This window comes from Acanthopagrus latus, chromosome 20 (genome assembly GCF_904848185.1).
Source record: "Acanthopagrus latus isolate v.2019 chromosome 20, fAcaLat1.1, whole genome shotgun sequence".
Taxonomy (NCBI): Eukaryota; Metazoa; Chordata; class Actinopteri; order Spariformes; family Sparidae; genus Acanthopagrus; species Acanthopagrus latus.
The window spans coordinates 12,844,523-12,862,484 of NC_051058.1; the positions used below are offsets into that span (position 1 = coordinate 12,844,523).

Below are 17,962 nucleotides of genomic sequence, written 5' to 3' on the forward strand. Positions count from 1 at the left end.
ATTATTCATGGTGGTTGGTCCTACGTCACCACGCTGAGTCCGAGCTGTGCTCTGCCACGTCATCGAGCGGCGACGTTCTGTTCATATTGTAAACATTCCCCAGCAGTTGCTGGCGACCAAAAGGGGGGAACTCATGGATAATCTTGTAAAGGTATGATTTTTAGTGTCGAAAATGTCTGTTTTTGGAGTGCAAACAAGTTTGGAAAAATGTTTATCATTTCGTCTGTTCGTTACTAGTTAGTTAGCTAGCATGAAGCGTGCCTGCAAGTTCATTTCGACGATGGTGAAGTTACAGTAACACTTAAAGCACCAAAGACACACTGTACTACGCTTTAGCTCAAGGACAGAACACAAAATGGCACCATGCAGATGTTCTCTTTTATTGTTCCTAAAAAGGTCGATAATACAGGGGGTTTGCTTTCTGGTTTTCCAGCCTCATGTCGTAAGTGTGATTTTTAGCCTAGATGTCGCACTTGCCACAGCTTTTTATAGATAAACATGCAGAAGATGTTACTTCATGCATCTTCCAGTATTTTATTTCTGTTGTTTACATTGTACAGAAACACCTGCAGACATTGAATGTTGTTGTGTAGGTGATTTATATTCATTCACCCGCTTTTATGTATTATAGTTCTACATTTATATTTATATGCCTTGCTTTTGCCTGTCTGTGTATTTCTATCTTCTCTGTAAACTGTTCTTAGAACTGTGTGAAAGTACAATGACAGCACCTTAAGACTGGAGTCATCCTTTGCCTGTAATCTTCATAAACACATACTTTGAATTCTGTCATAATTGGCCAATAAAGCTGAACCGGAATCAGATTATAAACTAACATGGAGAAAAAAACTGAGACTGCTTTGTAAACTGACATAATCTACTCTGAATCCTTCTGAATTAGCTTTGCTTTGTTGAGTAAAGATCATACTGCAAGCAGCCGTGTTTTAAGCATGTTCGTCATGTACGATTGGAAGTGATTCTCTCCCGCGTTTCCTCAGGTGCACGGAAGTGGCGGCTATGACTCTGACTTCAGTGATGATGAGCAGGGAGAGTCCTCAGAGAGAGGCCTTAAAAGGTGATATTAAAGACAGTTGAACTACATAGATTCAATAATATGTTTACCATTTTGTTCAAATTTAGCTCACATAAACACATGTAGTATCTGTGCTCAGCAAATGCTTAAATTCGATTAAACTATCTGTTACAGTTGTGTGTATCATTAGTTTTCTATCGTCTTTACTTTTGTGTCCAGTAGAGAATCATTATACAGATATACAGTCTCATTCACTAATGCAAGCTTTCTGTGTTTATTTGCACGTTTGCCAGGAAACGCGAGGAGGAGATCTTACAGAAACCATTCCAGAAAGGTCGGCACTCGAAGGTGGCTCACCGGAGTTCACACTCAAATGAAGTGGACAGGTGCTGTATAGTTGAAATGAAAGATACACGTCAATTAGTTTTACACGTGGTATTATCCACAATCATGGTGGAGCGTCCGGCTTACTTCTGACATGTATTTTAACAGCTCATCTCAAAATAAATGTCACGCCTCGTCAGACAAATGCATTCTACCTTTTCACTTTTATGTCAGTTCAGTTAATATATGCTAATCGCCAACAGTAAAATGAAACCATTTAATCAAACTGAAATTTTATTTGCAAGTCATGTGCCCCTGATGTACGACGCAATTACAATTTGAGAAATCAAATTTTAATTTCCATGTATCGTAAACGTATCATTACTGCCAAAATTAAATGAATTTCCCTCATTGTCCTTCCATTACCATCCAGAGAAGATGATGATAGTCGATGACTAATGTTTTTTTTAATTTATGCTTCTAATAAAACCAGATGGGTCCATAATTCCATTTAGTTGTAATAGTTTCCTGTCATTGTTCTCACTTTTGATCAGTGTTTAAAAAAGAAAAATAGAAAGACCAACATACTCGAAAATTTAAATTCTCATTATATATTTATTTATCTTTTTTGTGTGAGTGAAACTGTGTCTTTTTTTTCATTCATTTAACTTTGAATGTTCTCCTGCTGTTTGTTTTTCAGGGAGGAAGCCAGGAACAGAAGAGCCCACCTGATATCAATGAATGCTGTATCCTTTATTCATTTTCATTTCACAGTTTTCTTTCCCCACAATTTCAGTGTCAAATGATAAAGCTGATTGTTAATACAATCTAAATTAAGCCCTTAAAAAATAATCCAACTGTCCCACATAGGATGTTCAAATTTCTGTCATTTTGGCAGCTGACAGTGTGCAAAAGTTAACATTTAAAGCGAGACTGACCTTAAGCAGATGTTCCCAGTTTGAGCGACATAAGAAGTTTGTCGGTGACTACATACTTTATTATGGAGGACAGATGGCCGACTTCAAGCGCTCTGCGTAAGTAGCGTGTCTCACTGTCGAACTTAACAGTCCCTCATCTGCTGTCACTCTAGGTGAAAATTAACGGCATTATGTTAACAATTATGGAGCACTGGTTGTAAATTTTATTCAACCAACAATACTTTTAATTACAAATGTAGTAATCTTGTCCTCATCTGTGTATTTATTGCTTTCTTTCCCTCAGAGCCAAGGACATAACGGATCAGGACGTGCTGCGCGAGAATCATCGCTTCCTCTGGAGGGACGAGGACGAGGAAGACATGACATGGTGATTGTCATGGTTAACTATTCATGTGGGCTGCTTTGATATTCAGTGTGGTCTCGATTATGTCTCTCTTGTCTTCTGACAGAAAAGCTCTCAAGAAATTATAAGGATGTTTGCAGCTCTGAATACCCAAGTATCACGTGCCTGGTGATGAAAATCAGTGTCAGATGAATTTGTGGTGTTTTTTTGCTCGCCTTTTCTCCTGTTCCAGGGAAAAAGAACTTGCCAAGAAGTATTACGACAAGCTGTTTAAAGAGTACTGCATAGCTGACCTGAGTAGATACAAGGAAAACAAGGTGGGTTGAACAGATGACATGATTCAAACAGAAATACAGCCTTAGTAGGCGTTGAGTAAATGTCAAGCAATATGACAGCACACACAGATCCAGGTGACTCATGTGGCCTCGTGATTAGATTCTATTTTGAAAAAAAAAAAACAGTTTGAAGTTGACACGCCAGAATGCAAAAATCAGAAGAATCTGAATCTGTGCTGTGTTTTTATAAACATCTGTTATTCGGATCATTAAGAGGTGAATACATTAGTTATCATATATCAACGTACAGGGAGAAAATAATGTATATACCTCTCAGCCATCGGAGACTCCACTGCCAGGACTTGGCAAAGTTATCCATATTTGCTCTGTGCTGAAAAAAAAAAAAACACTAATTGTCCCAGTGGTGGCGCCACAAGTAAAGGTTAATATATCATAAGTCAGATACTAATCTCCAACACCACCGGTCCATTAAAGATAAATGTTAGGAGTGTGATGGGTTTTGGCACTGTGCTCTGTCTCTAGTGGACACTGTGCCCGTTCTGGTTTGAGGCCAAGCTTTAAAACTGACAATATGTTCGACCCAAGGGCAGTGTGCTTGTGGCTCACTTTTCTGAGCTGTTGGGTCTGATGATGCTCAAATATCATCCATGTGATATTTCAGACTTCGAGTTTCCAAAATCTCTTGACTGATGACATGCTTACATGATATATAACACCCCAGTTGGCCGTAGTTAACATTGTCACAAGTTCAAATAAAGTTCTGACACTGTCAGTCTGGTTGCAAAACTTGCCTCATAAATCCAGATTTCCTCACAAATTAGTCATATTTGTCAATGATTGCGAGCGTAGGCGCGAGTTGCATCATTCGCACAAGTTTAGTCGAATTTTGATCTGCTGTGCGTTGGGTAAATGGGGCATGATGGCGTGCAGATGAATCCATGGGCGGACAGTGTGCTACGAGATCTATATATGGCGCTGACAAAAATACTAATGACTGCGGCATCTCTCACTCTTAACTACTGCAGAAGCTGCAGACACACACCCCAAATCACATTTACAGGGAGCAAAACATCCATTCAAAATAAAACATGACATAAATATTTATAGACGATATTGACACGAACCCTGTCTAGCCTGTTAAATGTTAGATTAGTTAGGCTTCGGCAGACCATGGTGTACTCACTACTTCCACTGAAACAAATGCTGATCGAAGACAGGGCAAATAATGAGTTATGGTAGCTTCGTCAAGCTCATAAATCTGACTTAATTGATCAGTTTGATTAAAGGTAATTTATGTAGTGGCTCTTGCTGCTTCCTTCTCATTGATTTTGTTGTTTTGCATTTATCTTTTATAAACTTTGTGCCCAACAGTTTGGATTTCGTTGGCGGACTGAGAATGAAGTCGTCTCTGGCAAAGGTAGGGCAAGGCCAAACATTTATCCTGACTTTGTGTTTATACACTTCCGCATGTTTTTTAAAAGCAGAATTATGTCGAAATTGGCATTCTGTGTGATTTGGTGCCCCCCCCCCCCCACGGATTGAGTGTTGAAAATATGCAGTCCAGGTCTGGTAACACTTTGTCAGATGTAATGAAGACACTAACTAAAAACAAAACTCATAACAAGGTTACGTGTTGAAAACATGTATGTTGAAGTTAACATGTGTGTAACAGAGTCGCTTTTAATAATGTTGTTTATACTGCCTTATGAAAATACAGCAAAATATTTATGTTCTATTGGAATCTTAATCACAGAAACATTCGTATTAACTAAAGAGTCACCTTGACTTAATTGAGCGGCGTGTCCCAAATCCCTGCCACTCATTTTAATAAGGTTTTGTAGTTTGTTATTGTAGTGTGATCAAACTGGAAAAGGAAGAAAAAAGCACAATATTGTCAAAACCACACAGAATACATAATAAGTCTGCAACTTATGATCATATTTATTTTTTATACGGTTTAACGATTGCTCAGTGAAATATTTATCCTATAAAGTCTATATTCTCATCAAAGTTTCACAGAGTGAAAGTGAAGTCTTTGAATTGTTTGTTTTCTTAACAACCAACAGCCCAAAAGGCAAAGACTTTCCACTTACTGTCATAAAAGACAAGGAAAAACAGCAAATCCTTGCATTTAGGAAGCTAAAACCAGCAAGTGTTTGACATGTTTTGCTTGAAAATGACATAAAAACGATTAATTGTTCAATCGGTTTCTTTTGATCGATTTCTTTTGTTCGAAAAAACACTGGACTAATCAATGAATCGACTAATCGCTGCAGCTTTACTGCATAATAGATGTGGCAATTTTTCTATTATGCTGTCTTCGGTCACTATTGTCCCACAATACAAAGATGATGGAAGAGTTGCTCACAGTTGGGACAACATTAAAATGAAATATGGATGGTGGTGAAGTGACTCGAGAAAAAAAAAAAAGAATAGATCATCAATTTTAAGAAAGATATTTTACTTCGCCTGGTGAACTTTATAGTGACTGTCCAAAGTTGCACTTAGAAAGTATTTAAGCATTTTTGTATACTAGCTGCTAGAACAGTACACTATGACATGATGATGATTGGTGACACATCTTGGGTGTCTCCAGCTGAAGTGCCCCCCCCCCCCCAAAAAAAAAAAACAGTTCGCAAACTTCTCCACTAGATGGCGACAGAGACAGTAGACAACATGTGTTTGTGTGGCTACTCCCTGGCACAAGTCACTCCACATGTAAGGCTGTTATTCAAATAAGCTTTAGCTTTGCTTTGATGTATTTGCTGTTCAGCGTGGCTTCAGAAAATCTTTCTAGCAAGTCTCCTTTTTTGTTTTCTTGTTTACTTGTGGCTCCCAACCTCTGCGAGTCAATTTGCGCCATTCAGTCATCGACCCGGAGGATTGATCTGTTGATTCCCCGTGCCTAACATTTGTCTCGCACCCAGCAAATGACCTCGTTCTGCCCCTCGAACCTCTGACAGTTTGGCAGTGCTTTGATGATTACTGTCCATTAATTGTTCTGGATTAGTGCAACACCTCAACTCAGCCGTCAGTCTGCCGTTCCTTCAGGTCACCTGAAAGGACCACATCTGCAGCTCGGCGAGAGCGCCTTGACTAGGCATCGATATGATCTGAGCCACACATGGTCGCACAAACACTTCTGTTTACGTCGATGCGGCCTCGCAAACACACACGCAGTATGTCTGAGAAAGCTGACTAAGCCAATATATTGTTCCAGATTAAGACCGCGTGATCTTGGTCTCTGACAGTTCACCCCCTGCAGAGATACTTGAGAGGAAGTGGGATTAGATCAGGTTGGAGACACTTCACTTCAACTGTCTGTGATTTGTATACACGACGATTGCCAGAGAAATACTTCTTAAGCACTATTTAGAGCATGGGACCTTAAACTTGTCGGTGAAATCAATACTAATCTCATCCTGTAAGGTGAACCCGACGTCCTCATTCGGAGGTGAAGAAAACATTTCGCAGTGTTTGTGCTGGAAGTTAAAGGTGGAAGAAGTGTTAATCATGGGCTCGATATGAGTTTGATTTGATTTAAAGGTCGAGTGTCATTCAAACACTGACTTGAATACAAAATCCGAGAAAACTTGGTTTGTCATTCAGTTAGTGGATTGAATGTTGTTGGGCTCAGGTGTCACTGTCAGACCACCAGACTCGACTTCTGCTCATGAAACTAATAAGACAAGAGTGAACTTTCCCCCAATTAAAACCAAATCCTACTCCTCCCTATAAGGGAGGTTCACCTCTGCCCAACCGCGGACACCTTTTTGGAAAACTGTTGTCTTATCACCTCCTGCTATCTGTGCACTTCAGGTCATGTTGATATTTGGTAATGCTGCTGACTACTCTTCAACCAGTCGGGTTGATTACGCAGAGCGCTGACCTTTCTTTTCGTGGCCACAGTGCGATATGGCGCTGAAAGGTTTACATCTCTTTTACTTTAAGTGCTTATTTACTTATGTTTATTTTTTTATTTATTTATTTTTTTTTAAAAATGAATGAGAAGGAAAAGATTATGGCCTCGATTCAAGCACAGAGTACAGGGTAGCAGGATTGCATGCTATCCTCCCCCAGGAGCCTTGACTTTCCCTTTGATTTCTTGGATGAATTCTTGATGTAATAATTCACATTTTTACCTCAAAAAGCTGACAAGAAAATGATTCCCTTCAGTTGTGTATGAGGGTTACGATGCCTCAAGGCCAGTCAGAAATATTTAAAGTCTTTGAGCTGTAAAGAACCTGTAAACACCTTAAAGGTGGAGGTTTTGGGTCAAGCGTGTTTTCCTCCTCATAAAACATTTGCAACGCAGATTTTTCTAGAAATTTCAAGTCTCTCATCGTTTCCCTATCCGTTTTGCCAGCTTAAAGTTCCTCTTCCTCACCGTCACTGGATGTGTCCTTGCATGTTACTTCCACAAGCTGTTGATCAGAGAAAAAGTACCCCATTGCCTGCTCACGTGTGCGTTTTTGTGTCCCTGTGTGCCCATATATACAATCCAAACAGAGTTGGCAGAGTGCGTGCTTCATGTGAAGAAGCCGTGTCCTTGCTGCAGGGTTTATCCAACCTGTGGCCTTTGTTGGCCCCCCTCTCTCTCATTGCGTTCCCTGTCTGTCTTCAGCTATTCAATCCAAAATAAAGCCACTACTCTATAGCGCTCCTAGTGGTGAAAAACTCAAGATTGTTCCTTTAAGAGCCCAGACGCACCAAACCAAACCGACTTCAAAGACCTAGCAGAGACGGAGACCGATTGTTGTGTTGCCTTACCCCACCTGTGCATTTGCTCAACCTTTCTTTTTTCTGTTTCTCCTTTTTTGTGCACTGGTCATCAGCACATAAGACTCTTATCGAGGTATTTTCTCAGATATCCTCTTTGTTTCCAATAAAAATATGAGGCAGTGTTTTTTGTAAGAAAATAAATCCCTCATGTGAGTGAGAACACTGGTTATCAAAACTTGTCCTCCTGATGGTCTTTAACACTGGAGCAGCAGATACACAAGTCGAGTGCAGGGCCTGGAGGGGCCTCAGTCCAAGTCATGCTTTTCTGTGGGTTTCCCTTCTGGTTTAAATTGAGCTTTCGTCTTGCTGTCAAGAGGAGGCCAAAGGCCAGGGGTAGTTGAGGCCAAGCTTATTTTTCGTGGGCCCCCTGTCAAAGCAAATGGAGTTTGGTCTCGGCTTGCGTAACTTTCCTGTCTTTGAAAAATAGTTTGAGCATGTTCGCTACCACACTCATTATAGTGCAGGAGTCAGGTCTGACCCACCTTTGCCACTGTTGGCTAGACCGTGAGAGCACTTGAAGTCTCAAACTGTGACAATACACGTTATTGACTTCGTAACCATAGATTTTAGTTTCACCCTTACCCTAACATTCAACCTGCTCTTGTGTGAGTTTTCTGTTGTTTTCCCAGTCGGTCCAAAGTCTGTTCCGTCCTCGGAACGATATTGCGCGTCCATATTGAGCATTTATTTTGCTGACAAATGCTTGCGTTTGAATATTGTCACATCCTCTGACACCTGCACTGCTTACTATCTCTTAATCTTCTGTAAAGAAAAAATGAAATAGATACCAGCGTTTAAAGGTCAAATCCTCCCTTTTGCTTTCGCCTGGCCTGGGTCCCAAGGCGGGCAAGATTTGTTCTTTGTGAGGATATCCTGCTGTGTGTTGTGCCAGACAAAATAAATCAGCCTCTGAGCAGTAACCGAGTGTATTCTAAGTGTTAGAAGTGATAGCTTATTAGCCCCACAGCCCACAAAGCTTTCAGAGTTGCCCAGTGGAACTGTAGAGACAGCGAGTGTCTGTTTTTATTGTTTTAATTTGTTTATCTCCGAGTGTTTATAGGGTGTTGTACATCAATATTAAGACATGTAAGTGCTTCACACTGGCCTACAGAGGGAGAGGCATATAATTTTAAGTTGAAAAAACACAATCTTAGTGGTATGTATATCATTGCTCTTTGGTCTACTTAGTTAACAGGATGCTGTGGAGTAAATAACAGTTGCAAAATGTTGAGTTGAACCTGAGGCCAGCCGTCTGGATTGCTTGTCAATGTGAGAGGCAGACATGAAAAGACTGAGTCTGATCCAGAGTCAGAGGTGGGACTGTGTGGCTGGAGAAAGAATCAGTCTTTTGGATGCCAGTTACATTCCCAATATTTGAGAAATCTGCCTGCGGGCAGTGAGTGTGGATCGTTCAGTGTTTCCCACAGGCAGGGAATTTATTAAAGGTGGTCGACCCTGAGGAGAGGGCGCAGGTCGGGGTGGTGAGTATCAAGAGTCGGCTGGAGAACAGCTCTGAATTCACAAACTCGATAACTATTGCACACGAGCGCAGCGTTCCGACAGACTCTCCAATCAGCTCTGCACTTTAAGGATGCGAAAATGCTTTTTTGGCTTGTTTTGTTCAGAGTATATGTGTTGAGCACTGAACCCATTTCAGATTAACTACTCTTTACGTTCTTTTGGGCAGAGGAAGTTGATGAATGTATTGGGCGGCTGCTTTTGCAACATCGGCTGGTCTCCAAGGCTCTGACTCCAGTGGAATAGCTTGACATTTTAGGGCCGGGCACTTATTCGCTTACTTGCTGAGTGTTAGCTAGCAGCCGATTAGCTTAGGCTAGCACAAACATTCGGGGGGAAAGAGCTGTGTCATCACAATTTCTATGGGCCCATGGGTTTGGCCAGTGTAAGAAACATTTTGCACATATTTAGTGGGCAGCATAATCAGGAAATATTCCCAAAATGCTAGCAATTGTCAATAGACTAAATAGGTGCCATCATGCAGTTTGGTATGTAGTTCTATTATAGACCTACTAGAAAACTAAAAATAGTCATGCAACCAAACTGGGAGTCGGATTTTGTTTTGATCTCTTGAAAGCTAGGCTAGCTGTTTCCTTCTGTTCCCAGTCTCTTTGCTAAGATCAAGCAAAGCTAACTGGCTCATATTTACCAGTTGGGCTGTTATCAAACTTCTCATCGAACTTTCACCCAAGTAATTATTTTTCCAGAGATGACAAACTGTCCTTTTGAAATGAGCCTTTGCTCTCGTAAGGACTGGCCTGTCTGGTGTCATGTCAACAGCCTTCTCCCTTGGTCAGCAAAGCCCGTGACCTTAGCTTGTTAAATAAGGATGGTTTCTGTAAAAAAAACACAGGCCTGGTTTTATAATGATCTGTCCTTTGTGAACTTTTAATAGGCATCCAAGAGTGACTAGAAAGGGAAAGATCACTGACTCATGACACTGCCCTGCGACTTCATCCAGTGAATGTTAATCACGTAGCCATCTGTCCTGTGGTGGATCTGTCCTGATCTCAGGCTGCTGGCTGGTGGCATTAGTAACCATTGACGTAGGAGGACAGGAGTTTCCTCTCTTAAAGGGTTTACTCAGGTGATCTGGTGCCAGCTTTTCTCCTGCAGCATCTGAGGCTCATGTGAGGTGGGCGGGTACCTGCCAGTTGTCAACAAATCATGGTGGAGATCCTTTGTTTATACAGACCCATCCAGGAGTTTAAGAGTTCAGCTTGCTTTGGATCCTCCGTGTGGCACAACACAACACCAGGGACCCAATGTGCTTTCATGTGGGGAAAAATGTGGCACCAGGGGGCTGAAGAACATCAGAAATATGCGAGGAATGGCTTCCTGAACTTTATTATATTTCGTTTTTTGACATTTATTGTCAAAAAAGTTTCCCAGGAACAGATTTTCTATTGACGCCACTCTACCAGGGTTGTAGCTGTAGCTGGAGGCCCACACATAGTCACACTCTCCCTTTATTAACCTTGGAATATATCACATTCTTTTATATTTGACACTGAGCTGTTTCTCTGCGGCGGCGAGGGGTTTCAGTACCTTGTTCAAGGGCGCGCAGTTTTGTGTAGGCAAAGGCTTCTACCTCCTTTCTTTCCAGAGACAAGCTGCTGTGTGGCCATACAGGAGGTGAATTTGACAGAATTTTTGTCATTTGCGTGCAATGGACATGTTTGGCATGTCATGGGAAAATTCCACTGCCAAACTGACGTTACTGTTGATGGGGAAGACGGGATTCTCCCAGGTCTTAGGCCACCGGTTACTGCTCATGGCGTCATGTTTGGTTGAGTAGAGTTAAGAAGATGGCCCTGTCCCAAGTCACACCCATAGAGTGCCAGAAAGGAGCAGTTGTCAAAGATTTAAAGGGATACGTTGGCATTTCCAGTTTCTCTTCACTTAGAAATTCTAAAACATTTTAAACGGCTGTAGATGAACGTGTACACAGTGCTGCTTTTAGTTATCCATTTAAACCATCAGTGTTTCTTTAGTAAGGAATGGCTCTAGGCATGGCAATGTTGGTTTGCCGGTCAGTCGACCACTTTGGTCCACATTGGAATATCCCAACCACCATCGGAGGGATTGCCATGAAATTTGGTTCATATCCCCCTCAGGATGAATTGCATTGATTTTGACAATCAAAGACTTCATTGTCAATTAATGCAGACTTGGACATCTTACATATACAACACAGGAGATCATCCAAGAACATCAAATGCACATAGAAAGGCGACACATTAGGTGAAATGCATTAAACAAAACATAGACTGCAGTGATTTAAAGCTGTAATGAAGTGTATGTAAGAATTGAAATGTAGAATATTCAAAACAGTTATCAACAGAATTGTTGACATTCTGTTAGTTAATTTGAACTTTTTCAACCAAAATTCTTGCATATTACCTGTAATTGTCCAAAGTGAGGTTATCAGAAAATTGTAAATTTCTTATGGCTTGCAAAGTCACTGGTTGGGTATTTAAAAACAGAAATCAATTAAAAAGTTTCTTTAATGTTTGGTATCTTTAACTGCAGAAAAACACGGCTCAATAGTCTGCTGTGGTGCTGCACCGGCACATTAACCATCCCTGTGTAAGGTCAACTATAAACTCATTTATTTTCCCATTTCCGACATTCAGTCCAATATAACATTAGTCCCTCTCAAACAAAAAAAAAAGAAAAAACAGCCATCACAACCCATTCCCATATGCAGGACAGGAACCAGAAGTGTCGTTTTGAGCTGACGTCACATATCCTTAATCTAATACGGCACGTGAAAGGAAAGTCTGCCCTCTGGCACAAGTGGCCCGAAGCCATGGCGGCCGGCGTCACTTCACCTTAATGTTTACTCAGTCTAAGGCAGGTGAGAAAGGGCATCACTCTCCTCTCGCCGAGTACGGAGCATATCTGGCCCCTGTGCCAAGAATGGCCATCTCTGACGCACTCGCTCCCCCTGCTACAATCTGGAGGAACCCCCGAGACCAGATCAATGCAACCTTAAGCTCCTCTTGGGATAATGGGCAGGCTGTGCAGTGGCTGGAGGGAGGCCTGAGGGGATGAGGCAAGGTGAAGAAAGGGAGCTGAGAAGGAGCCGGGGATAAGGAGGAGGAGGTGTAGAGACAGAAGGAGGAAGGGGGAGGGAGAGCAGCAGGGTTTGGAAGCCACTGTGAATCTGAACCTGAAGCGGTGGGGGATTTATAGTCTGCATTTCTTAATCCTAAAAATAAACATTCAAATGTTTCTACGACTCTCTCTCTTCTACCTGCACCAGTCCTGTTATGTTTCAGTCTTTCTGTCTATATCAAACCTAATAAATCACACACACAGAATATTTATACAGTCACTGTTCTGTGGCTCGTTTGATCTTTACTTTGTAGCTTTCCAACGCACTGATCTCTTCCCTCCTGTACATTCAATATTGCTGTGGATCAGAGATAGATGGCTTAAAATATTTAATAATTTAATAGATATATTTAATAATTGAAACATGTGTTTTATATGTAGACAGCAAAAGTGTGCTTTCTGGTCTTCCAGGTCAGTTCCAGTGTGGAAACAAGCGCTGCGAGAAGCAGGACGGCCTAAAAAGCTGGGAGGTGAATTTTGCCTACGTGGAGCGCGGCGAAAAGAGAAACGCATTGGTCAAACTCAGTAAATACTCACTGTTTTCTCTGGTTATTCTTTCCAAAAGTTGTTTGTTTGTTTGTGTGTGTGTGTGTGTGTGTGTGTGTGTGTGTGTGTGTGTGTGTGTGTGTGTGTGTGTGTGGCTGTGACCTGGTTGGGGTTGCCCTCAAAGATCCAGCTCATAATAATCCTCCTTCAGGTATCATGCTGCAGAAAATCCTGTTAGAATAATTACCGTAATTGGAGGACCCACCAGTCATAGTAAACTCAGTCAAGCAGGAAATGACAGACTCTTTTAACAAGATGGTGCAACAGGTCACAGCCAGGCATATTCTCCTGTCCTCATCAGCTAAACATGTAATCCAATTTGTAGCAATTTTGAGCCCAATGTTTTGACAGTGATAAATGTTTTGACAGTAATGAAACATGGGCAGGTGACCCTGGAGCATGAACTAAGTCAGGCACATTGGAGACATATAGTTGGGATGATATTGCTCTGAATTAATGAATACATCTCTCAAAACACAGAAGCAATTAATTTTTTACTGTGCATGGATTTGAATCTTGGTGTGTTGCTCTAAACAGTGAGAAATCATCTGTCTGACAGAGTTAAACAGCAGTTCAGCAGGGCTCTGTCCTCAGTCTCCTACTCTTTAGTTTATATACAAATTATTTACCGGGATTACATAATGGAAGAGTTTGCTAAGCGTATGCAGATGATATACTGTTGTATGTATATGTATTTGCTGGATCCATTTTCTCAGTTCACCCACATTTGTTGCAGCATTTACATTTTCAAGCGTTTGTCACTACTGCTTACACCAAAATGTTCACTTTTTTGCAACCAAATTTAGGTTCCGTGTAGTGTTGATGGAGTTCTGTCACATTGGTCATGCAGAGATCTGCACAGATCTTGCTGGATATAGCTTCAGTGCTGACTGTAGATTTTCCCAGCAAGGGCGATTTTCATTGCGTATATACATTAAAAAGGAAATATTTTTTAATTACCTTATTTTCTGTAATTTTCACAGGCTGTGATTTTACATTCAGTGGTTTTATTTCATAGGTAGATATTTGTACTGTATTGAATTCAAGGTTTTCTATCAGTGTGATACCTATTGAGTCACAGCTTGTCATCCTGTTCTAAATGCAAGGACATGATATTCATTTTAATTTCTTAGCCCATGGCTATACTACTTCACAACATCAAACTTATTACATTTAAACTTAGATAATTCCAACAGTTAAAACACGTCTACAACCGTTATCGTATTTGAGTGAGTAATAAGGATTTTTCTGTCTGTTGTAGGAGTATGCCCTGAATGCTCTTTTAAACTCAACTACCACCACAAGTAAGCTAACATACTTTTTTTTTTTTTTTTTTACATTAAAAATGTAGATTGTTTTGCCCATGTCCTTTTTTTTTTTTTAAGATTTTGCAGTGTGAGCACTGGTCTGCTGGAAGTAGGGCAGGTCACCACGGACAGTCAGCGGACCATATTTTGCAGTATCCAGAGGTTTTAGATTTGCACCATGGTTTATGTTTCCTGTCTGACCTCTTCTTACCAGCCGTGATTGTATATCAGTTGTTTGAATGAAACAATGTGATAATTGTAGCTTATTATGGATGGAAAGTAAGGAATAAGATGCTGTGTGTGTGCTTTTTGAGGGCTTTTTCGCAGTTGGTTAAGATTTTGAACGTCTCTGTTTGGCTCCAGCAGACTTTAATTCATTTAAAACTCCAGCCAAGATTCACTCATGCTCCACTGGAAGTGCCTTTGGCCATGTCTTCCAAATAGGGCTGTAATTAGCTGCTTTATAAGGTGAAGTACAGCTCGTTCACAGAGTGATCCTGTTTGTAGGAGGAAAGAAGTGAAAGTCATTAAGAAGGCCAAAAGGTTATCAGAGGAGAACCAGGAGCCACCAGAGAAGAAGAAGAAGAAGAAGAGGAGGAGGTCGTCTTCACACTCCAAGAAGCACAAACGAAGGAGGCACAGAGGTGAGACTCCTCTCCTCTCCTCTCCTCTCCTCTCCTCATAAACTGTCCCATTAATTAGGGCAGTAATCTCATCAGATGTGAACCGCCTGGGGGAGCCGACTTGTTTATAGTTTGTTCTTGGAAATGATCTAATCCCTGTTTTTTTTTCTCTTGTATTTCACACGAACAACTCCCCCTTTTGATGAAAACATATTTAACTTTATAACTCTCTTGTTTCTCTGCAGATCGCTCCGCCTCCTCCAGCGGCTCGGAGGAGTCGAAGGACTCAGACAAAGGTATCGTTCATGACTCTCTCCCCGCAAGCGCAGAAGAACCTCCCCCGTTTAAAAAATCACGCACATTGGACAGTTTATGGTCCACTCCCCCAGACCTCTGTCGGGGTGTTTTTTCACTCCGCTGACAGTCCTTTCTGGAAACTCATCCATTAGCCCTGTAGTGAATAGTAATAGACCGTGGCAGGTCTGCTTTCTCTCAACTCGCCCCTCTCCCCATTCCTTGTCTTTCTGCCTTTTTGCTGTAAGCAGTGTGAAATGAAATATGTCTTTGCCCCCACCGCGTCCCTGTTCTGTTTATTCCAGGGTCTGTCAGGGTGGATGATTTGGTGGGTGGGTGGGGTGAAGGTCAGGTGAAGGTACAACACAAAAAAACAAAACTCTTCTCTGTGCAGAGGTTGTGTTGTCGAGTTCAACGAGCAGTGGAAGTGGATTCCACTGCACGTTGAACTTTGTTTCAGCCGTCAGTCGTGCATGTTTGGAGCAGTGGTTGAAGGCTGAATTTGATTAATCGCAAGACCTAGAGCGTCGTGTTCGTTTGTGAGCGATGCGCTCAGGGAAGGTTGAGATTTTTAAGGTTATAGAAGCAATTTATCAAAATTGATACTTACCGAAGAATTACCCGCAAAAACTAGGATGATCAGATAAATTGCGCTGACATTAAAACTGATGAACAAGGATTATTGGTTGACATAGTTTCCACTTCCTGCAAATGTTACCGACCACTCTGCAATTTTCTCCCCAGATTCTGAAGCTGGAGACGAGCCAGAGGGCCAATCAGAAGCCGACCACTGGCGAGGACCCGCCCCCGCTGTGGAGGAAAAGTCAAGGTGAGGTTAACAGCTAGTGGTCATGTTAAACCATACTAAGTAAGCTGCCGTAAGACCATCAGACGTGGTCTTTACCACTTACGTAGGTTACAGATCACTACGTAGCACAGCACGAGGAGCGCTTGGATACCCTCCACAAAGCTGCTCTCAACTCCGGGAAAGTCAGTAAACCTTTAACCTGCTCCTGTCACGCTTCTCCTGACATTCAATTTTCCGCCATAGAAAAGCCATGCACACCGAGGGCTGCCGTGAGGTGCTGATCGCTGGAAATAGACTTATACAAGGGAAAAAAAAAAAGAATATGCATGGGATGACGTTTTCGGCCCCTTGGGCCTGCTCCGAGATCATCGAATGCATACAGAGGCGACACCTTTTTCTGCTTTCATTGGATTTTTCGACTCAGAAAGATGTCATATTCCTGAAAAGGGTCAACAGGAAGAGGCAGTGTTTATTCAAGCACACATGAGCACAACTCTGACCTCGAGACAAAACACTGTCATTAACATGTGATGGTGCCTGTGACCTAGTGCATTGGGTACATAATGCTTCAGCACAATATTAGCTCAGTTCTTTGGAGGAACGCTGTGTGGGTTTGAGGAAGAAATATGAATCAAAAGAGAATAATCTTCATTGACCGATTCTTTTTTTCTTTTTTTTGATTCCGCAACAAACACTTTGTTGTTGTGACAGCAAGTTTGTACTATTGCCTCAATGATTTTGCCCCTTCAAAGGTAATTAAGTATGACGTGAACAGAGTTTTATTTGAGCATGAAGACAGAACCACCATGGAGAACATAAAGAAACACACCTCTCATTCAGTGGGTACATTAGGTTCCTCTCTGAGGTATGTTTGTCTTTGTTAAAGTTAAAGATTTTGCTGTCGCCGTTTAATTCTGTTCTGTGCCGCCTCTGGTACACTTCATTTCATATCCTCTTGTGCTTGAATAGAAATGCGAGATGAAATAAATGGTGTACCAGTGACACTGTTAGTCAGAGGCCACCCATACAAAGCATCTCACAGTGAGCGTTTGCATCGGCCATGACAGGAACTAACACTTGTGTGGTTCTGTTTGTTTTAACTGTCTAGGGAGGAGGAGTTCGATGACTACTTTGAAGACATGTTCCTTTGACTCGGCTGGTACCGGCGGCAACCCTGCTGTGACTACACTTCCTCCTGCACGCTGTGACATTAAGCATGTTCAGTTTGAGCCTTGTGTGCATGTAGGTCCCTTTGACTGTATGTTTCAGCGCTGCTGCGGAAATAAACACAATATTTATCCTGAGCTGTCGGGGATGTCTTTGATGGTGTGATTTCTGCCATCGCACAGTTTCAGTCCCATCACTATCCCTGGGGTGAATAAATGGTAGGAGCCTGCCTCGAGGGAGAGCAATCCATCTGTCGGTCAAGCCACAACTTTGGGATTCATTGTAATCACTTTAAAAGGGTAATCTCACCAATTTTTGATGTTAAAGTGTGTTAAAGTCTCACTGACACAGTCCATGAGACATGTAATGGGGCTGGGCTAGCCGATAGGCATGCTAACTTCATTAGAAAAATCTCTGCAAAACAAGACATCAATTCTAACATTGATGAGCGTCTTAATCCGAAATTCTGATACATTGCACCATTAAGCAATTCATCTTGAGCCAATATCAAAGTTTTTCGATTTGTCCAGTACTTTGGTTAGTCTAATGTAGTTCATTAAATTAACTTTATTAAATAATTTAGTTTTAGCTTCCATGTACAAAACAGATAAGAATGGGAGAAGAGGCTTTGTTGCAGATGGAGCTGCTAGCTAAGTTCCATTAGCTACTGTCATTGGTGAGCTGTGATTTCTTACCTGAGATGTTATTTCTTAGCTGTCTTAATTGTAACTTAATGTAATTTATTGTATTTTTTTGGTGTAAATTAGCTTATAGCTAACTTTGGTACAGCTATGACTCTATGCACTGTTCCTGTCACATAAACAAACCAGTGACTTCACACTTGATCATTTTGGCCAATAGCT

At 41.5% G+C, this 17,962-nt stretch overlaps 1 protein-coding gene across 2 annotated transcripts; it reads left to right on the plus strand.

The window, feature by feature from the left end:
• Positions 1-17,236, plus strand: fra10ac1 (FRA10A associated CGG repeat 1). Of its 2 annotated transcripts, XM_037080933.1 has the most exons (15): positions 1-151; positions 999-1,075; positions 1,327-1,419; positions 2,058-2,103; positions 2,315-2,391; positions 2,579-2,662; positions 2,871-2,955; positions 4,306-4,351; positions 12,766-12,879; positions 14,162-14,204; positions 14,286-14,369; positions 14,715-14,851; positions 15,076-15,126; positions 15,869-15,953; positions 17,041-17,236. In XM_037080933.1, the coding sequence occupies exons 1-15, from the start codon at positions 134-136 to the stop codon at positions 17,081-17,083; spliced, it is 1,083 nt and encodes a 360-aa protein (XP_036936828.1). In that variant the 5' UTR covers positions 1-133; the 3' UTR covers positions 17,084-17,236. The 2 variants fall into 2 exon arrangements, with proteins under 2 accessions (XP_036936828.1, XP_036936829.1); XM_037080934.1 differs by lacking the exon at positions 14,286-14,369.
• The last annotated feature ends 726 nt before the right edge of the window (positions 17,237-17,962 follow it).

Coding starts and splice junctions, on each gene's coding strand:
- fra10ac1 (XM_037080933.1), top strand. Junction 12,880..14,161: donor AAACGCATTGGTCAAACTCA/GTAAATACTCAC, acceptor TGTCTGTTGTAG/GAGTATGCCCTGAATGCTCT. Junction 14,852..15,075: donor CAAACGAAGGAGGCACAGAG/GTGAGACTCCTC, acceptor GTTTCTCTGCAG/ATCGCTCCGCCTCCTCCAGC.